The 25,905-nt window shown below is 42.0% G+C and overlaps 1 protein-coding gene across 6 annotated transcripts in view; it reads left to right on the top strand.

The window, feature by feature from the left end:
* Positions 1 to 25,905, top strand: part of Mcoln2 (mucolipin TRP cation channel 2) — a 64,527-nt gene that overhangs the window by 26,882 nt on the left and 11,740 nt on the right. For 5 of the 6 annotated variants that reach the window (XM_048814999.1, XM_048814996.1, XM_048814997.1 and 2 more), the window contains 9 exons: positions 5,059 to 5,143; positions 5,248 to 5,344; positions 7,407 to 7,506; positions 12,558 to 12,670; positions 13,836 to 13,985; positions 15,406 to 15,507; positions 15,624 to 15,746; positions 23,343 to 23,549; positions 24,827 to 24,948. In XM_048814999.1, coding sequence (XP_048670956.1) covers positions 5,059 to 5,143; positions 5,248 to 5,344; positions 7,407 to 7,506; positions 12,558 to 12,670; positions 13,836 to 13,985; positions 15,406 to 15,507; positions 15,624 to 15,746; positions 23,343 to 23,549; positions 24,827 to 24,948 — 1,099 coding nt within the window. The remainder of the gene's footprint in view (positions 1 to 5,058; positions 5,144 to 5,247; positions 5,345 to 7,406; positions 7,507 to 12,557; positions 12,671 to 13,835; positions 13,986 to 15,405; positions 15,508 to 15,623; positions 15,747 to 23,342; positions 23,550 to 24,826; positions 24,949 to 25,905) is intronic. The other variant, XM_048815001.1, reaches the window with a different exon arrangement.

Consider the following 25,905-nt stretch of genomic DNA (forward strand, 5'->3'; position numbering starts at 1 on the left):
CAAGTGAAGTTAACTGGAATTTTTTACTTGTATCGGGTCTGTGCTCAAAATGTTTCAGATTTTGGATTTTTGGATCAGGGATGCTCACCCTATATGATATTTTATTTTCAGTAGTGCACGACAGTTGCACTAAAAAACTTCACTAAAAACTTGCACTTTTTTTTAGTGCAATTTTAGTTTCTGTAGAGCATCTGTAGTGCAATTGCTCATGTTCTTCTCTCCACATGAGTCATGATGATTGCTTCATTATTTTCCTGTCTGCTTTAATAATGTGTCTCACCTGTGCTCCTTCTAAGAGGGCTGTTATTTCATTGGCCAAAGTATTCTGCTCTGAAAATAAGATTCATTTGAACAGTGAGGCTGTTGTTCTATATATCAGCTTGTTCTTCTGGAGGTTTGATATTTTACTTGGGGCATTTGCCATCTTTTTTTTTTTTTTTTTTTTTGAATCTGTCTTGTGGCCATCAGGTGCTGGTGACCTCAGTGGCAATGACTGTAGTGTAAGGTCACCAGATTTCAGAGTTCTGAAAATGAGTTGGGATAATGTGTAGCTCAATAACTACAAAGCAATGCTGGATTTGAACAGTTAAGCAGACTTTTAAAAGGCAAATTTTACAAATAGCATAAAATTAATTGACAAAATTCTGTCCTATTTCCATGAATCTAAGATGCCATCAATTTAAAAACATCCAACGTGATTTAGAGATGTTTAAAGCAAAATAGTATACATCTTACAGTCAATGAAATGCAGAAGAAAAAGACCCAGGACCATGTCTTGCACATCTGTCTTGAACACATTATTTCTTTCAGAACGTAGTCATTCATTCAGATTGATTTAATTGATATTTTTAAATTCACCTTAGGATAAAAATGTTAGAGTTAGAAGCCCCTTAATTATCAAAAGCGTGGCCTTCCTTTCACAGGGGAGAAAACTGCTACTCCTTCAAACTAGGCAACTAAGCCAAAGTCATGCAATCATAGTGGCAATAGTGCTACTCACATACCATCAACATGAGCATCCCTGAGGGGAGCTTGAAGTGTAGAATTTCAGGCCCCATCGTCAAGTCCTGAGCCAAGTGTGCATCCCAACAAGATCCCTGTGATTCATGCACATTGCATTTCTGAGGCTCAGGTTCAATGTTTTCCAACTAAACATCTTTAACTTCACACAGACCTACCTTTTGAGTGACTTCACTTCATTTTCTGTATTCTGTCTGCACCTCCTGTCTTCAGTGACTTCAGCATGTAGCATAGATACCTTTGTCCACCCTATCACTTCCTCACAAAAGCCGTCAGGGCACTTGCCTGTCTTTTCCCACCTGAATCCTGTTAACTGTGATTTGTCCCTAACCTCCTCCATTCCCTACCCACTGCCTCAGGGCTGGTGCCTCCTGGAGAGGTGTGACAGAGCAGGACACTGTCTTCTGGCTTCCCCTCTTCCATGTTCCTTGCATCTCTTTCCTGCAATCCTCTCCTCTGTGTCACAAAGCAGTGCAAGGGGAGGCCACAGTTAAAGCCTCGCCTACATGGCAGGTGACACTCCTCTGTCTCTAAGAAGTCATGCCCTTTCTCTGGGGCACCCAGACCTACACCTCTCACCTGAGTTCCCTCTGTGCTCCAGACTGTTCATGTGTTCAGCTGGCTGCTTGACAACCTCACTGTGATGTCTGGAAGGAATTTCAAACCTGTGTCTAAAACAAAAAGCTTCAGACCTCCCCATCTGCCCACCCACCCCTGGCCCTAGCTGTTTCTTTCTCAGTCTTCCCCGTCCTGGAAAATGATAACAGCATTTTTGTTTTACACTATCATATTCCCAGTTGCTCAAGCCCCTTGCTTGAATGTGTTGATTTCTTTATTTCTACAATCACCACTCTAGTCCATGCTGTTTCTTGCTCCTAGATTGTTCTCCTGATTCTGGTCTTATTTCTACCCTTCCCTGCCCAGCCCCCATGCAACCGGAGTGGTCTTTTTAAAAAAATGTAAATTGGGTCATATCATTTTCTGGCTTCAAAGTGGCTCCCCATTCCATTGAGAATAAAGTCTGTGTCCCTATGGGAGCTGGCTGCCTACCTGTTGCACCAAGCTCCTCATAACCCTGTCCTCAGTTCTCTGTTCAGTGTCTTTTCTGTTTGAGGAATGAGCCAGGCTCTTTCTTGCCTGGAGTCCTTACTGCTTGCTGGCTTCCCATTCACAGTACTCCCTCTGGATCTATGCATGGGTGGTTCTTCCTCCTTCAGCGAAAGGTTTCAGTTCAAACACCTTTAGCTCCTCCAGAGTCATTCTGTGACCACGTGTCCTTGACTAGGGCCACCCCACCAAGTTATTCACATCACTTTGTCTTCACTATCTTCTCACACCTTAAATTATTTTTTGTATATGTGTGTGTGTGTGTGTATTTTTAAATCATCATTTACCTCCCCTACTAGGAGGTAAGCTCCACGGAGGCCACATCTGTCCTTTTATTGCTTACCTCCAGTGCCCAGCACAGTGCTTGGCTTTCAGCAAATATTTACTGAATAAATGAAGAGTCAGGTGGGGAGCCTGGATCTTTGATGCTCTTCTAAAACACATGTTCAGAGGTCAGCTTCAGCAGGGCTCCTGACCTGGAACCAAGAGAGGTAGATTTAAATTTTGGATAAACACCAGCCAGTTGTGTGACCTTAAGGAGATTCTTGACTGCTCTGTGCCTTGGTTTGTTCACTTGTAAAATGGCAGCAACAGTGCCCATCTCACAAAGTTGCTTTAAGGTTTAAATGGAAAGATGCATTAAATGAGAGAATATATAGCCCTAGCACATTTCCTATAGTATGCTGTTGAGTTGTCTCTTCAGCTCTGTGTCTCATGTTTGGCTCAGGGTGTCTGATTTTTATAAAAAGCAGTGTGTCCCACATATTGAGACATCTTTTAAGTGTCGGTTGTCTGGTAGGCAGCAAGTGTTTGGTGATGCAACGTGGTTGTGCTCTTGCTCTCAAAGACCTTGTGCTCCAGGTAGAGGGATAAGGAAACAAATAAGGAGCTGAAATCCTGGGATGCCATTCTGAAAGAATGAACCATTGAGTATACAAGATGCTGGAGGACCTTCTGGTGCCAGGCACTGTAGTTTAGCCCTCAGCCAGCACAGACTTCATAAATGAAGGTTCAGCTACTGAGAAATCCCAAGAGAGTTTGAATTAAAGAGACAGACTCTAATTACCTTTAAACCAGCTCCAGGATGCTTCTCCTACCTCCAGCCTCCAGCTACCTATTAGGGTAGCGAGGTTTACTGAAGAGGCCAGTGAGAGAGAGAGAGAGAGAGAACATGCCAGGGAGTGGACTTTTATTGGGGAACAAAAAATTCTGGGGAAAATCCCATCCAATGAAGATTAAGGGGGGCAGTGTCCCAAGGTCAGGCATGATGATTGGATCTTCAGGAGTAGTGGCCAGACACACCCACACGGACAAGCCCTTGGACCTGAGAAGGGTGGGGAAAGCTCTGGACACAAGGATGTGCTTAAGTGCTTCTCGCCTAGCCAGGGAGGTAACTCAAATCACCTGTGAGGATGGCCTCCCACACTATAGTAGGTCCTGACTTCTCCATGTCAAAGACAGCACAGAGGGCACAGCCATAGCTGGGGGGATTCGGCCAGGCTGGCCTCCACCAGTTCTGTTACCAGGTCACCTTGACAGGTGCTCACCTCTAGACCTCTTGGTTTTACTAACCTCTAACACAAAGGTGTTGGGCTCCATGATAATGAGACTAATTTTTATGTGAGGCTTTTGGGATTATTCTTCTATAGTTTATAGCTGATAATTTGTTCTTACTTGCATGCAACCTGGGTTCCTTTCCCTTCTCTTTTTAATTATGAAGAAAGTGTCAGACCTAACAGAAAAGTTACAGAACATCACAAAGATATCCTGTGTTCTCTTCATCCGATTTCCCAAATACTAATGTTTTATCTCATTTACTTTTTCTTTGTATGTATAAATATTTTTCCTGAAGGCATAGATATGCTGTTTCTTTGCTTAAAAATACTTCAGTGCGCATTTTTCCCCAAACAAGAACATTCTACGTGATCCCTGTATAGTGCTCAAAGTGAAGAATTAACACTGATGCAATACCATAATGCACAAACTCTATTCTCAACTCATCAATTATCTTAACCATCTTTATAGCTGTAGAGAAACTGTTCCCTACTCCTGGGATCCCATACAGATCATATCTTACCTTGTGCTATTATGTCTTTAGTTTTTTTAAAATCCAGAGCAAAAGAAATTTGCTTGGATTTGTTTTTCTTTTATGATCTTGGCTCTTTTTTGTGTGTACTGGGGATTGAACCCTGGGTACTTTACCACTGAGCTACAGCCCCGCCCCACTCTCTTCTTAAAAATGTTTGAGACAGGGTCTCACTGAGTTGCTAATGCTGGCCTTGAACTTGCAATACTTCTACCTCAGCCTGCCAAGTTGCTAGAATTACAGGTGGGCACCATCATGCCTGGCATGATCTTGACATTTTTAACTTTTAAAATTTCGATACCAGGGATTGAACCCATGGGTGCTTAACCATTGAGCTACTCCCCAGCCCTTTTTATTATTATTATTATTATTTTTATTTTGAGACAGGGTCTCACTAAGTTGCTGAGGCTGGCTTTGAATTTGCAATCCTCCTGCCTCAGCTTCCTGAGCCACTAGGATCACAGGCATGTGCCACTGCATCCAATCTCTTAACATTTTTAAAGAATGGACTGTCCTGCACTTTGGGAGTTTGTTTGCTCAGGACTGGGTTGAGACAGTGACTTGGGGCAGGAATAGCACATAACTGCTGCATCCTTGGCACCATGGCAGGAGGCACAGACTGTTTATCTCATGACTGATGTTAACTTTGGTCACTGGGGGAGTGTAGGGTCTGCCAGGTTCTCCACGGAAAGGTCGCTATTCTTCCTCTGGTAATTAGTAAATATTGTCTGGGGAGGTATTTTGAAACTTTCTAAGTAGCCTGCTTCACATGGCACTTCCAGGCACTAGTTTTAGCAAAATATGTCTGACTGACGCAGCCCTTGCTTGTCCTGGCCTTTCCCTAGACTGCACTAACTTGGACCTTCAGACACTCGACAAGGACCCTCAGGACTGGATGCAGTCCCCATTCTTCAGTCTGGAATTCTATCGGTAAACAGGATTTCAAGTCTCATTTCCCAGGAGCTGAGGGAGGGGGAAGGAGAGTGGACAAGTAAAACTGTGACATTTTACACCTTTTAATATGTTTTGTTCAGGCTCTTACAAGTTGAAATCTCCTTTCACCTTAAAGGCATTGACCTACAGACGATTCATTCCCGTGAGTTACCCGACTGTTACATCTTCCGGAACACGGCAAGTGCCTTGGTTTTACTAAGCCACTTTCTATTGCTCTCTCCGCTTTTGTAGCTGCAGAGTATAAATCACACCAAGAGACATTCCATGTGGCTGTGTTTAAAATGGTTCTAGTGGCAGTTGATGGTGTCCGTGGTCCAGAGACCATGACCTCTGAAGAAGCCCTTTGTTTCTAACCAGATATCTGAGTGGAGTTTTCAAAGTTGGCTTTGACCTTCTACTCTTCTGAATATACAAAGAGATGCTTCTGATATGTATTTTCAGTCTCTGGTACTTTTCCCAGCTTCCAAGGGAGATCTCTGAGAATGTCCTATCGAGTATTTTCAAGCCCCACAATTAATAAATACTATGAGTCCCTACTATGCATCAGGCATTGTGCTATGCCCTGCAGGCATGTGCCCCACCCCAAGCTTATAGAATGGAGGAGAGAGCAGACAGAAAGTTAAGTAAATAAGTCATTATAAATTGCCTTGTTTGGTATCTTCCCCCATTTTCTCCATAGACTGGGTAATTTGTAAATAGAGGTTTATTTGGCTCATAGTTTGGGAGACTAAGAAAAGAAGTCCAAGCTGGCGGGGCTGCATCTGGCAAGGGCCTTCTTGCTATCATGACATGGTGGAAGGCAGCACACGGTGAGAGAGCACGTGAGAGAGCAAGAGGGGCCGCTTTAGGGAACAACTACCCACTCCCACAGTAATGACATGAATCCATTCATGGGGACAGAGCCCTCATGACCTAGTCACCTCCTATTAGGTCCCCTCCCCATCACTGTTGCCCTGGGGATGAACTTTCCAACATGTGGATTTTGAGGGAGACACATTCAGCATGTGGTAAGGAGGGTTGGTTCTGGACAAGAAGATAATGGTTAGCGCCCTGAGCTGGGTGGGCAGGGCTGCCCTGGGATCCTCTGGAAGACAAGGACAGAGGCAGGAGAGAATCAGGGAGGAGAAGAGTCTGCAAGGATGGGTCACTTATGGCTTTGTCATGACATGGGCAGCAATGGGGGGAATCAAAGCATTGGCTTTACATTTTTGTTTAGTTCTTTGGACTTTGCTCAAGTTTCCCAAGGCTTGAGGGAAGTAATTTAGGGAAGTAATTTTGGAAGCCATCATAGCTCATAGGTGGGAAGTGGGCTGGTCTGAGTTATCTCTAGAGCTCTGGCTGGTCTCAGTGATGTTCTAGATTACACAGAACTTAGCTTGTGTTCAGGGATGCTCAGGCATGTGGGTTTGGTCACCTATACATTCAGCTCTCCCAGCTCTTTTATTTGGATTTCTCAATGTGTTTACCCTAAGAACTCCTCAGCATGCATCATGTATAAGCCATGAATGATTTAAATGACTGACTTGGGTTCTATAATGTGGAAAGTGTCCACATTATATTAAATTAAAATTATATTAAATTAAATTAAATTAAAATTAGGACATTTTAAGTTCAGCCTGCAGCCCTGGAACAAGTCTGTAATTTCTGAAAACATTGCATATAGCTCTTGAGGCAAACAGAAAAAGAATTTTCAGTCTAATAAAAGCCTAGGATTTCATACCCATAGGACAGAATGGAAGCAAATGCTTTCAAATGCCATTCTGGGTAGCAGGGCACAGTGGTGCATGCCTATAATCCCAGTGGCTCAGGAGGCTGAGGCAGGAAGATCACAAGTTCAAAGCCTGTTTGAGCAACTTAGTGAGGCCCTAAGCAACTTAGTGACATCCTATCACAAAATAAAATATAAAAAACAGCTGGGGATATGGCTTAGTGGTTAAGCACCCCTAGGTTCAATCCCCAGTACAAAAAAAACTAAAAAAAATAAAAATAAATGCCTTTTAAAAAAAAAAAAATAATGAGGGTCATTGTGTTCTCTTGTCAAAGACTGGTGACTTCATATTTTAGTTCCTGGGATTACTAATAGAACCTTGTGAAGAAATCATGTGATAAGGATGTTTTTATCAGTATATTTTTCTTTGGGTCAGCACAGTTTGGATGCCCCTACTTTTTAAAGCAGAGTTGACCCAGTGAGTCTTAATTTCTGCTGAGCCATAACCTCTCAATCTCCTTGTGTCTCCAGATCACCTTCAATAATAAAGCACACAGTGGCAAAATCAAAATCTATTTTGACAGTGACGCTGATATTGAAGAATGTAAAGACCTGAACATATCTGGCTCTAGTAAGTATGCGCTCTGCTTGGCCTTTGCAGATTATGGGATGGATTTCAACACTTTATTTTGGGATTTGGAGTATCTGAGTGGTTGATTTGGTTGATAGGGGGAAAGGGTTTTGGAAGTCCATGTATTGAAAATCGTATTCTGTGATGCATGTCCCACAGCTTTGTGCTTTTTGTTCAGCAAGTGTTGATTACTCATCTGCTAGAAGTCATGTGACTTGGTGGTTAGGCACTCCAGCTCTGGAGCCAGATGGCCTGGGTTTGAATCCCAGTCCTGTTTACCTGTGATCTGGGGCAAATTTCTAAACTTCTCGGTCTTAGTACCTTTCTCTGAAAAAATGAGGAGTCATAATGGTACTTACCTTCCAGGAAGTCAGATATCAAAGGATTAGTATGGGAAGCAAAGCTCTGAGAACAGAAGTGGGTGTATATGAATTGCTAGGACCTGTGGTGAAAAGATAAAAACGAAAGGCTTAGTGAAGGAGAATTATGTGCTGATAAAATCTCTAGTGTGTTTCTGGTGGGTATAGGTGAGGGGTGTGCTGGAGGAATGAAGAGAAAGCAAGCAAAAGATATATTTGTCTGGGATAGAGTGGGAAATAAAATTTAAATGATTCTTGAAGAAGGTATGTTTTTGATCTGAGCCTTGGACCATGGAGGAGGAGGATCAAGGCCTCAGAGCCCAGATTGTCACTTGTACAAATGTGGGGTCATCTGTTCAGTCAATATATGAAAAACACCTCTTAATGCACATGTTTAAATGGGCTATGTGGACCCAGCCCTGTTTGCCCAGTGAGGGGTCGAAATGATGTCAGTGGTGGATGGTCAGCATTTTTTTTCTTTAATTGGCAAGCTTTGTTTGGATGAACTTCCTTTTAACCAGAATGAAATAAAATGTAAAATACCTGTGGTTTCCATTTTAGTTTTTTTTTTTTTTAAACAGGTAGCTTTGTGGCCTGCTACTTTTCAGTTGTATAAGACAGCCTGATGATTTCGCATTTTTTAAAAGTTTTGGTTTTAGTAGTTTCTCCAATCAGAATGGACAGTTTGGGTTTCTGTTTAAAAGGGGTTCCTATTTCCAGTATGTACCACTTTCACAGATTGGCACAGGTCAGATGCATGTTTTGCAAGTCCGAGTATGGGTTGCATCTATTTTCTTTGAAAAAAAAAAAACCCTAAAACAAACAAACAAAAACGCAACCTAACCTTTGTCGCATGTAAATTGTGATTAGGAATAGTCAGTATGAAGGTAAAAATGAGGGAATGAGTGGTAGATCAAATCTGTCTCCAAAGCAGCTGCTTCCACACAGACCCTGGGGTTTTCCTGCCTATGAGCAGCGCGGGACCGCGTGGCTCCCTCCTGTGGTCAACAAGGAGAAACACAAACCTCACACCGCAGAGTGAAAACAGTAAAAATTTACATGTGTTTCTCTAGAACTGCATCCTAAGAAGCCATTCTTTGTCACTAGGAAAATACGAATTTAAAATAAAATGAGGGGATGTGAAAGACTTAAAAATCGGAAGTTTGAAATACAGTTTAGGAAATTTCCCCCGCCTCATGTGAAGCTGTCTAGTGGGTTAAGATTTCCCTGGTTTGGGGGAAGGGGGAGGAGGACAAGGGCGACATCTGGTGGGCTCCTGATGCTACTCCAAGGTGTTCTGAGTTTCTTTCACATACACTTCTCTCTCCTTCTTGCCATTATCTGTATTATCTCAAAGCAAAATATGAGGAAATATCCCTTTTCACATACAAAACTCATGTTGACTTTTATGACTTCGATGCCCATCTCCACATGTATTACAATCTTCCTCTAACTTAAGTTTTTTTTTTTTTTTTTTTAGTTTGTTCTAATCAGTTATACATGACAGCAGAATGCTCTTTGATTCATTGTACACAAATGGAACACAATTTTTCACTTCTCTGGTTGTAGATGAAGTAGGGTCACACCATTTTTTGCAATCATACTTATACCTAGGGTAATGATGTCTATCTCATTCCCTCATCTTTCCTACCCCATACCCCCTCCCCTCTCCTTCCTCCCCTTTGCCCAATCCACAGTTCCTCCACTCATCTCATGGCCCCCCATTATGGATTAGCATCCACTTATCAGAGTAAACACTTGGCCTTTGGTTTTGGGGGATTGGCTTACTTTGCTTAGCGTGATGTTCTCCAACTCCATCCATTTACCTGCGAATGCCATAATTTTATTATCTTTTATTGCTGAATAATATTCCATTGTGTGTATATGCCACAGTTTCTTTATCCATTCATCTATTGAAGGGCATCTAGGTTGGTTCCACAGTTTGGCTACTGTGAATTGTGCTATAAACATTGATGTGGCTGCATCACTGTAGTATGCTGTTTTTTAGTCCTTGGGGTATAAACCAAGGAGTGGGATACCTGGGTCAAATGGTGGTTCCATTCCAAATTTTTTAAGGAATCTCCATACTGCTTTCCAGATTGGTTGCACTAATTTGCAGTCCCACCAGCAGTGTATGAATGTGTCAACATGTATTGTGCTTATATTCTTGATAACTGCCATTCTGACTGGAGTGTCTAACTTAAGTTTGTAAGTAGAGCAATTTAGTGGGCAGGATTCTTCCTTGATGGGCATGTCACGGATATTAAAGGAAAGGGGAAGTAAGTTAGTTGACCCTGGGTTACGGCCCCTCAGGCAGACCAGTGGTAGGGAAGGGTGGAGTTGGGTGTGGGATACCCCTAATCAGGTCGGCAGAGCATCTTTCTGGACTAGTGTTTTCTAAACCCACATCTGGAAAATGTTCCTGTAGGGTAACGTAGTTTCAATGGGGTGAGAAAGCAATTGCTGTGTTTATAAAACTCCACATTTTTTAACACACCAGACTTGTCTTTTCAGTAATTCAAGGAAAAATAGAATTCCGGATTCTCTGTTGGGAGGGCTGGTTTATCTTTCTAGGTCTGTTTATTTTCTTATCTGCAGATTAGGCTCAATACAAGCAATCTCAGGTTTTGTTCTAGGAATAGGTCATAAAGAAAGTTACCAGAAGCTGTCTTTGCCTTTCCTAGGATTTTCTGACTCATCTTCCCAAGAACTTCCCATTTTCTCTGCCCTATTCCATAGGCCCAAGGGTAGGGGAGGGCTGTGTTGTGGTAGAGCTATGTTGTCTTATTATCTGTCAGACGACATTTCAAGATAACTTAAATTTCTTCAGTATAAAATGGCTAAAAGCAGCTGTGAGCAGCTGGGTACTCACTTTCCATTGGTTGTTGTGCCTGCTCACAGGACAGCCCTATGGAGCAGATGCTGCCCACACTGTTTTGTAGCAGAGGTGCCTGGAACGTAGCTGGGTAGAATCATTTGCTCGGTGAATCACATTTACTAGCCAGCTGTGTTCATGCCCTACTGGATGAGCCACTTTGCCCTCAGACACTGGTCCAGGGTTGCTCACATCCTTGTGTTATTAAATCTGAGGGTGTTCTGGTCCTTCTCTTAATGCCTCCTCTGCTGAAAGTCACTGTGGAGCACTCTGACCTAGACTCTCCTCTGAAGGTCACCTGTCCTTAGTCCAAGTCATCCTTTCCGGTCTTGATTGTCCAGACTGAACTCAGTTTACCCAGGACAGAAAACTGTCATTCAGTCTTATTTGTCCTCCTTCCCTAGGTCCACCTGAGGACCAGCTCATGACCCTCCTTCATTTCTCACAACTCTTTGCTTTCTCTTGACCCTCTGCTCTGACTTGGCTCAGATTTTCATAAGTTCTAATTTAGATCACTCAGTGGTCTGCATGAAGCTCTTCACTTATTTGTGAGCTTGCTAAAGCATTATGCTAGGCACAAGTGCTGTATTTTAACAGTGCTCGGGGACCCTGCTTCACAGAGACAGCCAGTCATTTGCTGGGGAAGATGGATACTGAATGATCAAATAAATGGTAAGCACGGCGGGTGTTTGCTCCTGTTATTTCCCTAGGGCTCTTCAGAGTGCTTTTCATACATGAACTTTTGTAATCTTCACAACAGCCCCGTGATATTTGTCTTATTGTTGTTGTTGTTATTAACTTTTACCATTCTATCTACTTCTCAGAGGAAATGGAGGCTTAGGATTAGTGACTTCCCTGAGACCCAAGCCATCAGGCTCCAGAGATTTACGTCCTTTCCCATTTTTTATTGTCTTTGTGCTCTACACCGTGTCTTCTTTGAGGATATAAGATCAGTGTCTTTGGGTGTGTGTAGCTGTAGCCAGTGCTATGGAAGAACATAAGAGTGGCTAATAGAGATGAGAATTTAGGAAATTTTGTTCTGAGAAGGAGGGGGGTTTAATCTGAAACTTGACACTGAAAATGAATAACCTGGGCATATGTGTGTAGGGAGAGAGGTGCTGTCCCAGGCAGAGGGAACAGGATGTGCAAAGTCCCTGAGGTGAGCAGATAGAAGAAGGAGGACCAGTGTGGCCACAGAGTAGGGAAGGAGAAGGTAGTGATTGGAGTGTGGGATGCTCCCATAAAGTCTGAGGAGAAGCTCAAGGTACAGTTTCATTTCCCTCTGGCACATTCTCCCCGCTCCTGTGTATTCCAGAACAAAAATCTGATTACCACTGTCCTCCTCATTTCCATTCCAAGAAGTTATTTCTTGCACATGCAGAAAACGTTTATCAAATCAGCACTCTCCACCGGGAACGTGAGCAGGGAGGCTGAGAAGCAGAAATGAGGCTTCCAGGGGTGTCATTTTAATTTTTCCTCATATTAATGGCAAATTGATGTGTGAAAAACTTGGTAGGTCCGTCTGAATGGATCACCTTCTGTTGAATTCTGTGCTACAGTAAATATTTATAAGTTAATTTCAGTGCATTTATTAGCACTTCGTGTATTTTTAAATGCGTGACTCTTCACACCAGGGGATGCTTCGTCTTGCTGGCTGACTTCTGAGTGATTTCAGTGGGATCCTTTCTGATAGTTGCCATTTTGTTCTGACAAGAAACAGAAGTTTCCATTTGAACGTCTGTTCAGACTGCCCTTTTGCTTGGAAGTTATTCTCAGGTGAGGTGTGTTTAGCATTTACATTCTGTTTTGTTCTTCAGTTCAGAAAAACACTCAGTATGTCCTGGTGTTTGATGCATTTGTCATTGTGATTTGCCTGGCCTCCCTCATCCTGTGCACAAGGTCTGTTGTTCTTGCTCTCCGATTACGAAAGGTAAGTGCATGTTTGCATTTTCTCCCTCCCATGTGGGCAGGCACCCTCAGCTTGTCCAAACAGTGGGCTGCTGATGTTGGCCCTCCCTACTCTTCCTGGGCCCCTTGGCTTACTTAATTCTGTCCAATGATGGCCCCTCCCTGGAGGCTCTAACCAGCCTGAGGGGTGGGAAGGAAGTACAGGGATGTTAGGTGGGAATCAGATAATGATTCTGTTGCTTCATAGTGAGTTAACAAGTGCAGTGCACAGAAGTGAACTCTCATGCTTTTGGGTGTTTCCAGAATAAATGAGACCCTTTTAAATTCAGGCATGAACAGAGTAATAGCATGTATGAGCTTCATCTTTTGTCTTGAAATCAGAGTTCATTTTGACAGAGAAGCTTGGTAAAAGGTCATAATGAAACATTAAATGCTTTCTTCTGTTTTTTAAATAGTTTAAAAATTCTCCCCTGAGTTTCACTTTACTTTTTTACCCTCAGGGATCTTAATGAATATATATATTCCAGCTCCCTGCCAGTCTTATTCTGTGTGTAAATTCCTACTGTGGTCACTGGAAATGGAAACTCATTGAAATTACCATTTGTGGAGCAAGAGTCTGTTCTGTTTTCCTTGATCTTGATTCAGCCAACTTACTTTGTTAACACCCATCTCTCTTACCTGCCCTCTAATCCTCTTCATATTCTGAGTACAAGGTTAAGATCCTCTCTGTGCCAAAGCCAGGGGGCACGCTGGGAACACACACTCTGGAGCCAGTTCCTGGCTGGACTCAGTTCCTGGCTCAACCTCCCTGGGCCTTCATTCCTTCACCAAGAAGACAGAATGGATAGTATCTAGTCCCCAGAGTTGTCCTCAGCTTGAATGAGTCGATAATATTCAAAGTATCTGGAACATATTGTGTGTAAGCTATTTTGACAAGAGTCTTCTGGAGCCAGAGCATGTGTATTTAATGTTCGAGTTAATTTAGCAGCCACTCAAAAGCTTACTTACAGCTGGGGTAGATGATGAGGAAATATGTGTGCCACCCCCCCCCACTGTGAATTGGAACTATCAAGTTGGGAAAGATATGCCACGTCATTTTACAGGCAAGAGCACTGTTTTGCACCTATCCTCTGCTTCCCGAGGGCAATGGGATTTGTAAGAAATGCTTTTTTAAATGTTTGCTGTAGAGATTTCTAAATTTCTTCCTGGAGAAGCACAAGCGACGTGTGTGTGACGCTGACCAGTGGGAGTTCATCAATGGATGGTACGTCCTGGTGATTATCAGCGACCTAATGACAATCATTGGATCCATATTAAAAATGGAAATCAAAGCAAAGGTGAGGACAACCCATTTCAAATCTTATGTTCTTTATATTCTTCTGGATGATGTCAGGCATTTTAAGATATAACATTTTTATGGAGACTGGTCTACTTCTCTTTTCTCACACCCATCCAAGTGAGACCTCCTGTCTCTTAATTTCCTCATAAAGGGAGTGAGGAACCTAGTGTGCGTGGCTACTGATCCTCCTATGACTATCCTCCAGGAAATTTGGTGGCATCTTTGGAATAATAACTGAAGTTTGAGAAGATTGGTTGTTTGGGCCTTATTCATTCATCCATCCATTTATGGTAGTTGCAGAAGGAGAAACTGAGTCATAAACCAATCATTTCCTCTGAACATGCATCAAGAGCTGGTGGTAATGACCCAAGAGTATTGGGTACCCTGACAGATGAGGGCAAGGCAGGAATACTTACCAGTCGACCAGTAACTAATTGACACGTTGCAGAAATTAGTTGATTCAATCTCATCACTAGGAGATTGGCTTGAGATTGGCTGGCTCCCTCCTTCACCCAGCCTTCTGCCCTCCATGCTGTATTGTTGATGGATCCCACCAGCTGGCCTCCCACCACCACAGTGCCCATCTTCTCCATCATGGCTGCTGCTGACTTCTTTGGGCCATTCTCTTCTGGCCTGGACTGTCCCAGCAGGCTCCATTCTCGTTTCCCATCTTCAGCCTCATTTCACTCAGATCCATTCACCCAGCTGTCAGAGTAATTTCCTCAGAAGTGTCCATCTTGCTGTTACCCTCCTTCCTACCTCCCAGGACCTACTTTAGGAAGTGGCTCCCGGGTCTCCCTCATCCTGCTCTGTCTCTGTCCCTTGGCTCTCCTCCCACTCCCAACCTTGGCTCTGATCCTGCCTGTTCAGGACAACTTGCTGGTTCTTGGTGTTATGTGTCTGTCTGTTCAGCCTTCGTCCATTTGCCTGTGGAACTTTCTCCATCCCGTCCTGCAGGTGTAGCTCTGCTTTGGGGTCATGCCCCCAAGGGAAGCCCTCTTTGACAAGCAGAGCATTGTCTCTCTCATTGCACATAATATACTTTATTAGAATTGCATTTATGTGTTTGTGTCCTCAACTAGACCTGGAATTCCTTGAGAGTGGGATTAGCAGATCATGTTGGAATTTGCTTTCACAGGCAGCTGAATTGTATTGTTTGATATTTAATAAACACCTTTTATAATGCCTAGATTGGTGGTGAATGCAATTTCTATTTCAGACTATATGGAAAAAAATCAGTTCAACCCATTGAAATACTAAAAGGAAACAAGAAACAAACATTTGGGACTGCGTTCTAATTTTTGCATTCTTTTTAAAAACTTTTAGTAGCACCTATAGGGAGACAGATAGAACATTCTTTCCAATCCATTGAAAGTGAGGTAAATGATTTATTGCTTTTTTTTTTTTTCATTCCTTAGAATCTCACAAATTATGACCTGTGCAGCATTTTGCTTGGGACATCTACACTCTTCGTTTGGGTTGGTGTCATCAGATACCTGGGGTATTTCCAAGCATATAACGTAAGCATTTGATGCTGGGAAGGACCATTGTGGTTGGGTGGGACTCATTTCTTCTTTGGGTTCCATAGCGACTTTTTTATTTCCCCCATTCTGTTAATTCCCTTACTTTTTTCCAGGTGCTCATTTTAACAATGCAAGCCTCACTGCCCAAAGTTCTCCGGTTCTGTGCTTGTGCTGGCATGATCTATCTGGGTTACACCTTCTGTGGCTGGATTGTCTTGGGCCCATATCATGAGAAGGTGTGTAGCGCTCACTCTTCCCTCTGCACCACAGGCCCTTGGGACCTTTATAACGGGTTTGTAGCACTTGCCTTCTAAACATTCTTCCCCAGCACTCACCTGTGATGTCAGTAAGTAGGTGTTTTTATATCAGGTTTGTATCTCTTTCCCTTTTGGGAAATTGAAGTGACTTTAGGATATTGAAACAAGAACTGCAGAAGTCTGGAGAGCATGTGTGTCCTAGTTGTCTATAGTAGGCTTGAGGGGTCACGCATTCACCCAACTAATCATCATGTGACAAGTGTTTGGGCATAAGGTCACTCTAGTAAAAATAAAAATTGAGTGAGAAAAATTATTACAGAATCATTCTACTTCCAAGTCTTAGGGTTTTCGTCCCCGCTAGTTGAGGAGAAGGAAGGTAGTAAAGATTGCCTGGAGGGCCATTTCATCTCTGATGGAAATGAGAACCATCTTTGTGAGTGCCATCTTTGTGCTGGGTTAAAGATCAGAATCTGGGTTTCAAACTATTACTGAGCTTCAGTCATCAATACTGAGCATCATAAACTCAGAAATGCCCGAGTTATGCTAAGATATTCTTGCTTTAAATTGATAAATTTGAGACATCAGGAAATGAAACGAGGTTAAGTTGGGTCTTGTTTTCAAACCACAGAAGTAAAAGTAATGATCATAGCTTCAGTTTTCCTTCCACGGACCCATGGCTGGAATCACAGGAGCTAACACTTGCTGTTTCTGTGTTGGACACCGGGCTGGGCATTTCTGTGTTCTTTTTTATTTCATCCCCACAACTGCCTGGGGTACTGGTATCCTCAGGCACTCTACAGGGGAAAAGAGGCCCAAATGCAAAGGATTGTTTCTAAGTTTGTGTAACAGTACAACCCTAAGTTTTGACCACGATTAGGTGCATTAAACAAATATGTGATCAACTGTGGTTTGTAGATGGTTCACAGAGAGGAAAATTATCCTTGAAGCTCAAGCCTTCTCTGTTATACAACCAAAAGAAAACCTAGTAACTTGGTACACCCAGGCTTTCCTCTCTGAATGTCTGTCATACTATGTGCAAAGGGAATTACTATTTTTCCTATTTGAGACACTATATAATTAGCAGATAGACAACTTCGGGGTTAATAATAAACCTTGGTAATCTTATTGCTTTTCCAATTTCATGTCACTGCTTTGAAGGTGACTCATGAGTAAAAATTGTTCTCTGATATGATATCTATGATCTGGAGAACTGGTTGTCTCCACCACTAGGAAAATTTACATTTTTGCTCCTTACTTTCTTCATACTCTGAGAACATCTCCATCTCTTTGTCACTAGAGGGCAGTGTTGTACTGTGTGGAACAGATACTGAACCATTGATTTTGATTTTGATCCATTGGCCCCAAGACCTCAGGACAAAGGATCCCATTTCCTTTGTTTCCCCACTCCTGTCTTCCCCACCCCATCATTATTCTGGAATATGCTCAATTAATGTCACTTGAATTTTACTAAATGGCTACCATTTCAGATGTTTTTTTGTTAGGCCTGGTATCCAAGTTCTTTATCTCCCCTACTGCGCTAACCCTCCCAAGTTAGCTTTCTGTCACAGTCAAAAAATACTGAGAGAATCAACTTTTAAGGATAAAAAGGTTTATTTTGGTTCGGCTTCAGAGGTTTCGGTTCACAGTCACTTGGCCCTATTGCTTTGGGCCTGTGGCAAGGCAGTACCTCAAGGCAGAATGTATGGCAGAGGAGGTCTGTTCTCATGGCAGCCAGGAAGGAAAGAAGGAGATGAGAAGGGTCTGGGGTCCCAGGAACCTCTTCAAGGGCCCACACCTGATGACCTACGTGCCTCCCACTAGGCCCCAAGCTTAAAGGTTCCACCTTCTCCCAATAGTGCACAGGCTAGCAACCAGGCTTTTAGCACATGGCTCTTTGGGGAACATTTGAGATCAGAACTACAGTACCTCCCTTCCTCTTCTCTGTGGGAAAATACTGTTATCCTTTTATAGAAATAGAAACCTTAATATATTAAAATTTTCTAGGGTTACCCAGAGAGTGAATGGATTCAAATCCGGATGTACCTGACCTCAGTATAAATGCTTTGACTGGTGTCTGTAGGGCTTCTCTCAGTACTATATAAAACAGATCATTATAAAAGAGCGTTTAGTTTGATCCAAAGTACTTCGAAAGCAACAGTGAGAGAAAAGCCACAGGAATCAGTCTTACTCTCTTGATGTGTGTCAAGATCACCTAGTGGAAAATCAGGTTATTTGCTTGATGAGCCTGACCTCATTTCCATATGTCCAGTTTTGTCTTTTCAAGGGATCTAGGTGAAATTGGGATGCTCTTGGCCAGCACTATCCAGTAAAAATGTGACATAAACTACAAATGTGATTCATGTGTACACTTTAAAATATTCTAGTAGCCACACACACACAATAAACAGATGAAATTAATCGTAATTATATTTCATTAAACCTAGTATAGCCAAAATATTATTTTAGCATGTAAGCAATGTAAAATAGTAAGACAGTTTACATTCCTTTTTTTTTTTTTTTTCATACTAAGTCTTTGAAATCTATTGTCTATGTTGTCCTCATGGCTTATCCCAATTAAGATAAGTTACATATGAGGTGCTCAAGAGTCACACGTGGCAGGTGGCTCCCATTTTGGTCATTAAACTTGTACACACATTTCTCACTTCAGGTCAGCTTCTTTGTCTCTCTTGGGGAATACAGGCATGAGGGGTGATTCTATAGTTTCCCAGCAGGTCTGTTTATAGCATTCCTCTCTTATCTTTTGCTAGGCTGATGACTGGGAAAATTTAGACCAGTTAATTCAATAAATGCACAAGTCAGGTTCTGAAGTTTTTGCTTTTCTGCTCCATATTTCTGCCACTTTTAATCTGAAGTTTGAAAATTTTACCGCTCCCTGTCCCAGCACTCCTAAATTAATCCAAAGTGTCAGAATTTTCAGATTCTTCCAGTAGTCATTGAATCAGAGGACCTTGAGTGTTACTCAAAACCCTGAGGAACTGAGCATCCCAGCAAGCATTTTCTACTGTTTTAAAAACACAGTGACTTTAAGGGTTAAAGCTAATTCTTTCTTTGAAACAAGCAAACAACTCTAAAGGGCGGGGGCGGGGGCATATCAGAAAAATTATAATTTGGTGCTACTGTTTGGTAGCTGGAGTCCCATGACATTTCATCTTCCTGTTAGACATCTGATTTCACTGGTTCAACCGAAGGGGAGCAGAGGTACAAAAAGTGTCCCGCTGATATTCATTTCTAGCCCTAATGGACTTTGGCACCAGGCCTTTTCAAAATGTCTGGGCACAGAGAGCTAAAGACTGTTGATGTTCTTCCAGACCTCATCGTGAATTATTAAACATTACGCTAATGTGGCTTTTATAGTTCCAGGGACTTTTTTTTTTTTTTTTAACTTGGAGGGATAAATAATGGTTTTGCATTGTCCACATTTTACAAATGAAAAGACCAAGGCATTGAAAAATTGTTGGACTTTGCTGATGCCAGCAATAAAATTCTGCAGACCTGATATACCTTCATGCCTCTAAGGCCTCTGGTTTTAACCAAGTACCCCTTATTCCAAAGAAAAGCTAGTTAGCTAAACATATTATCTAAATATTGCATGAGATTCTGGTCATCAGCTCTCGAAGCAAACTTTTCTTTTTTCTTTTTTTTTTTTTTTTTTTAAAGAGTGTGAGAGAGAGAGAGGGAGAGAGAGATAATTTTTTTTTAACATTTATTTTTTAGTTTTCGGCAGACACAACATCTTTGTTTGTATGTGGTGTTGAGGATCGAACCCGGGCCGCACGCATGCCAGGCAAGCGCGCTACCGCTTGAGCCACATCCCCAGCAAACTTTTCTATCATTCTCCAACATAAGCTATTGAAAATTATGTTTGTATTTAAGTGAAAGTTCTTTTTGGCTCAATCACTAAATTATCATTCATGAAATGAATGTTTGGATTTGCAGTGTGGTCCTGTAGAAACTACGGGGACTTTTTATGGAAATACCCATTTAATTTTTATTAAATGTCTGCAGTGCATCAGACTTTGTCAGTTTCTTCTAGACTGAGTTCTTGGGAGGCAGAAACTATGGCTTATTCTCTAGGTTCCCAGTGTCCAGTCTCAGGACAGGTGGCAGGTGCCCAAAAAGTTTTGTTGAAAGAGAGACAGCAGTACTTACTTTCCAGGGTCCAAGATCTCATGAACCAAAACAAGCTGGGCATGGTGGCATACACCTCTAATCCCAGTGGCTCTGGAGGCTGAGGCAGGAGGATCCTGAGTTCAAAGCCAGACTCAGCAATTTGGCAAGGCCCTAAGCAAGTTAACAAGACCCTGTCTCTAAATAAAACACATAAAGGGCTGGAGATGTAGCTCAGTGGGTGAGTGGCCTGCATTCAATTCCTGGTACCCTATCCCTCCCAAAAAAAAAACAAAACAGTGCCCTGTAAATGTGGTCCTTCTAATTGGAAGCACATTATGATGTTACTTTGTATTTTAAGATCATTTCTATGGGATTTGGCCACTGAGACTGACTCTGATTTATAGCTAATTCTTGTAATACAGAAATGACAGGGAATTCACCAATCAATTTATTTGGTCTCAGTTGTAACTTTTTGATGGGCTATAATAATTCTTAGGTCTACATAGGAAGGAGAGGTTTAATGGTTATGAATAATATTAATATTGAGGCAGATAGTAGGTCTAGGCTGAAATTAGATAACTACATAGAAAATTAACAAACTATTATGGTAGGAACTGAAATTAAATAACCATAGAAAACTCAGAAACTAATATGGTAGGTGCTGACTAATTAGGTATTTACAGTTCTGAAACCTGAACCACAAACTGTTAGGGGGTTTTAAACTAAAGAAAGGAATTGACCAGATTCTTAAAGAAACATTGAGGAATACAGTAGTATTCCAGAGTAGTTACTGACATCTATAGAACCAGCTTAACTTCACCAGCTTATGACTAGTATACAAGAGGAAAATATTTATACTAGGAATTGCCTGTCTTACTGTGAAGTAACCTGCATATTAAGTGCATTGCTCACCTGGATGTTCCCTACATGTCTCTATGGAGAGTGTCTTTAATTTAGTTTCTGAAAATTGTCGATTTAGCAAAGTATGTATGTGATTATTGTTTGGGCCACCAACTTCATCCAGCCCAATCCAGCCATGGGACAAGAAGTATAAGATGTGGTGTTTATTCATAGGGATAAAAAGAAGTGTGCATTGCTCTGTGGTTCTTGTTGATACAGAGAGCAGAGAAAGAACTGGAACTGCCAGGGCAGGCTGTCTTGAAGCAGACTTTGAATTGGTCCTTGAACTTTGACTTGAAGGAAAATACATGAGATGAAGAGAATAAATCCCATGAGGACAAGACATAGACCATGGGCATGGTGCTGTGGGCAGAGACAAGCACAGGATGTTCATATTTACAGTGAAGGGAGGCAGAGAGGCCGCATGAAGGAGGAACTTACTCCAATCTTCTTGGTTGGGTTTGTACTTTGCATCCAGACTTTGTCTAACCTTAAGCAAGAGAAATGACCTGAAACCCATCTTCATCTATGAAATTTAGGTTTCACTGCAGCTTGGATTGTAGGGTGAAGAGGTTGGAGTGAAAGACACTTCCTTGGCAGTTTCAGTAATAATCCACTTATAAATGTTGATAATCAGAGTGGAGTAAAAAAAAGTGGATCAGAGAAACATGTCGAAAGAACAGGCCTTAGAAGATTGAAGGGACGGAAGATCAAAATTCCACACATAGTTTTAAGTACTTGACTATTTTGGAGCTAATGATCCTTAGATAGGAGATTGGATTCAATGACAGAAATCAGTAAGTTTGGAAGGAATGTCCCTTTTCCTGGTTAGGGGGTGGGAGGTTTATTTTGTTGCATGTGAAGTCGTAGCATGACTTCTGAGTGAAGGTGTCCCAGACATTCATCAAGGGCATTCGAACCCCCTAAGCCACACTGACTTAATGGGCATACAGGCCGTTGCTCCTAAGGGTAGAAGTACAGGAACTTGGTTCATCTGTTTCTTAAAATATCTTGTTGCTGGGGATGTAGCTCAGCAGCAGAGCACTTGCCTCGCATACGCAAGGTCCTGGGTTCAGGTTTAGCACCGGAAAAAAAAAAATCTGTATTGTCTTTTGTGTACTAGTTCATTATTATTCTTTAGATAGAAGCGTTTCACAGGCACCTAATATTTAATCCTCTGGCCCTAGAGATAAGCCCACTAAGCACTGCTATTTGTTCTTAGTGGATGTGGTAAAGTTTGTCAACTGTTCAAATCCAAGACAGCTGGAGGTTCCAAGGTTTATGGTGTTCCCCAGGGGCTCCTCAACTCCAGGTGCACACCTTCAACTAAAATACCTAGTCTGTGGCACTCAGACTCACCTTGTCTAAACATGAGTCCTTTTAGTCCCTTCCCTCAGCCCTGCCCTAGATATACCTTCCCTACCTCTGGTCATGAAGTCTCTTGTCTTACTTGGACTTCCACTGCCTCTGACTGGCATCCTGCCCTGGACTCTTCCTCTTCTAGATCTTCTGTGTGCTTGTTCTTGGTTACTTTGAGGAATGCAGATCATGTTCCCCATCTGGTTTGAATTTCTTTTACTTGTGTTTACTTATAGACTAGATTAAGCCTGAAGTGTATAAAGGGCCCAAGGAGGCCCTATGCAGTGTGATGTGGACATCCCTCTCCAGTCCCTGCTCCTGAGGCTCAGCATCATGCATCCCCATAGTCACTGGACACATAGTCTCTCTCACTGGGGAGCTACTCAGCCTTTGGTCCTGGTCCTGGTCTGAGGGTCACTTACCATGTATGGCCCACCTCCACTACGCCACAGGGCTTTATCATACACCTTGGCTGTGTGGCCTGTCTACCTGGTAACAGGGAATCCTAGGATTAGCCATGTTTAGTTATTTATCCTTCAATACTTCCTGCCTCTGGGCAGCCTTTAGTTTTTAATGTGCTAAAATTACTTGAACCCATGTTTGGAAAGTTTACAGGGAAACCATGCACATAGCATAACTTTTTGGTCCCATATTATGTCCCAGCCTCTTATATCTGTTGCTGGTGTTAGTGTACAGCCACCATAGTTCTTCAGAAAGCAGTTTAGCAGACTGTAACCTTAAAAATGTTAACAGCTTAGACCCAATAACAGGAAAAAACATTGTGCATAGAAATGTTCATTACATTGTTATAATTTATAATAGCAAACCTGGAATATCCAGTGGCTGGGAAGTAGTTAAATTTGGCATGTTCAAGAAATGGTCTATTAGATAACAAGTGCTCTCTATGCATGAATAAGAAGATGCTTTGTTAAATAGAAAAAAAAATCAGGATCCAAATTTGTTAAATGAAGTAATCGTGAACATATACAAAATGCATGGTAAAAAGCCAAGGGAAATGTCAAAAGATCTTCTTTGAAAGTATGGAATGGGTATTGAATAATGTTTGTCTAGTTCTTTTGGTGTTTTGTCTTCTACTAATGACAAAAACAACTTTAAGAAAACTCTTAAAGCTCTCTGCTCTGGAGCCTACTTTATCTCAGAAGCTGATCTGTTTCCCTCTTGCAGTTTGAAAACCTGAACATAGTCGCCGAGTGCCTGTTTTCCCTGGTCAACGGTGACGACATGTTTGCAACCTTTGCTCAAATCCAGCAGAAGAGCATCTTGGTGTGGCTATTCAGCCGTCTGTACTTGTATTCCTTCATCAGCCTTTTTATATACATGATTCTCAGCCTTTTTATTGCACTTATTACGGATTCTTACGACACCATTAAAGTAAGTTGTTATCTATATTTGCTACAAAAAAAAAAAAAACAAAAACAAACCACCGTAAATTCTGTATAGATTGGAAGACAGGAAAATATATTTTACTTAAAATATTATAATTTTATTTAGATTTTGAAGATTTATAGAAAATACACTTTTAGATGCTGGAAAATAATTTTGAATATGCATTTAGGACAATGTCCCTGTTACCCAGACCTGGTGTGTTGGTTTGTAGGTGTGGTGGAAAAGAGAAAGGAAATAGGAGAGGAGGTGAGACCAGTAGCTGGGCACCTTTCTAGGCACTGATGGACACACCTACCTGCATGGCTACCTGGAACTTAGGTATTGGGTGATAAATTTCAGGGATGAGAGATGATTGCCACCCTGACCACTGTCCAGATATTGCCGGACCTTATACTGAATGAATTGGCCACTTGCATGGTGCAGGTTTCCTTTAAGTCAGGAGGGTGAAGGGTTTTTCTCTGTTTAGCTTGGACCTTTCTAAGCCACCTGGCTGGGCCTAATTTATCAGTTCGTATCTTGAGGGAAGTTGGCCTCCCCAGGCACCTGCACAGCAGATGGCTATTCTTGGAAGACCTCTTCAGGGCCAGTGCCTGAACAACACTGGGTACCATGTCGGCACCTTCAGTGCTGTCCTCTGCTTAACCCTTCCCCAGACTAACTCAGAAGAAAGCCAGGTATTGACTTAGTGGGGATTAGCATCCAGCGGGGATGGTGGTTGACTCCAACAGCAGGACATGGCTGAGGGAGACCTGCACGCTCTTGCTGTGGAGTTTGGTGTCCATGAGTGGCGGTGTCCCTGTGCATGGGCAAGCCTCTTGTTGAGTTTGGTGACCCCACCAATTGTGAAGGGAAGGGGTCCTAGGCCTAGGGTCTTTGTTTCTGCTTGGAAAAAAATCTACTTCTTTCTGTCTCAGTGGTCAATTTCACAGGCAGATTCTACCTTGGCAGGGTGTGGAGTGGGAGGTCTTATATAGTCTTGCAATTAGCATTCTAGCTTTAGACTTTGGACTATTTCCCTCCCTTGCTCTCCCTGGCTTTCTTTCTGGAATTTTCCTTTAGTTTGTTCTCTGTTCCCATGGTGGCCTTGTCTTGGCTGTTCTGGGACTGACAGATTAATTCATCATTGCTAATATCACTTACTGGATCTCAGCTTGCACTGTGGGAGACTTTTATTTTAGCAAAGGTGAATTTGGTTTGTTGACAAAGTGAGCAATTTCTCATGCTCTATAGAGAGGGTAACAACATTGTGTGCTTTTTTAAAGAAATACCAGCAGAATGGATTTCCTGAAACGGATCTGCAGGAATTCCTGAAGGAATGTAGCAGCAAAGAGGAGTATCAGAAAGAGTCCTCGGCCTTCCTGTCCAGTGTCTGCTGTCTGAGGAGGTCAGTATTGTGTTTAATCTCCACCATTCAGAGATGAGCTACTCCGTTGCCTTAGGAAAGGGTTGCTCCAAGGTTAACCCTACACTCTGGAATCAGTTTGTTGTGGGAGATATTTCATCCTTCATTATTTTCCTCCCTAAATTGGCTTTCGAAAGGAATTATTTCTTGCAAAAAAGGGTTGTGTAGAAAGCTGCATGACATGATTGCAATCTCTTAGGGATATCATGAGACCTATTTACAGAAAGGCATGAATTAGACCCCAAAAGTCAAGAGGCAGGGCTTTCAAGTGGCTACAGCAAGAGGTCAAAATTAAGAACTCTTGATTTTGGAGATGGAAGTCTGAGAATGTCAAAGGCGTTTTCCCTTCTTATAGTTTATGGTGCAAATAACCTTCTTGAGAAGAGCAGCAAACCCACCCGTAGAGGAAGCTCTTCATTGGAGAGCTGTGCTTTGCTTGCTGTCATCTGGACTGTTAGGAAAATTTCCTCAACCTCAGTGGACAAAGGATACCGCACCATGGTTTGGGGTTTAGAATGGGGGTCAAACAAGGACAGTTTTCTTAAATGATCCCATGTGTGTTTTCATCAAAAGTCAGGAATGGAAGTTTTTAACTAAAAGTATACCCTACCCATGATTTTGAGAAGGCTTCTCTAAAATCAAATTCCTAAGGAAGATGGGGGAACATAATTGCCACTTAAAACTTCAGGATGTATTTTTCTGTTAATCAATTCTTACTGCATCTTGGGACTTGAAATGATCTGATTGAGCATATCCAAAGAATGTCTGGTAAATATGAAATGAGGTCTTCTAAGAAGACTTGAATCTTCAAAATCATATTTCATCCTCTGTGAGCATTAAATTGTTGCTGTGGAAACTGAGATAAAGGGAAAATAATTTTCTTAATAGGCAACTGCCTTCTGGGAGTTGGCCTGGGCTTTTTTTTTTTTTTTTTTTGAG

The sequence above is a fragment of the Marmota marmota genome, unplaced genomic scaffold (assembly GCF_001458135.2).
Source record: "Marmota marmota marmota unplaced genomic scaffold, marMar, whole genome shotgun sequence".
Lineage (NCBI taxonomy): Eukaryota > Metazoa > Chordata > Mammalia > Rodentia > Sciuridae > Marmota > Marmota marmota.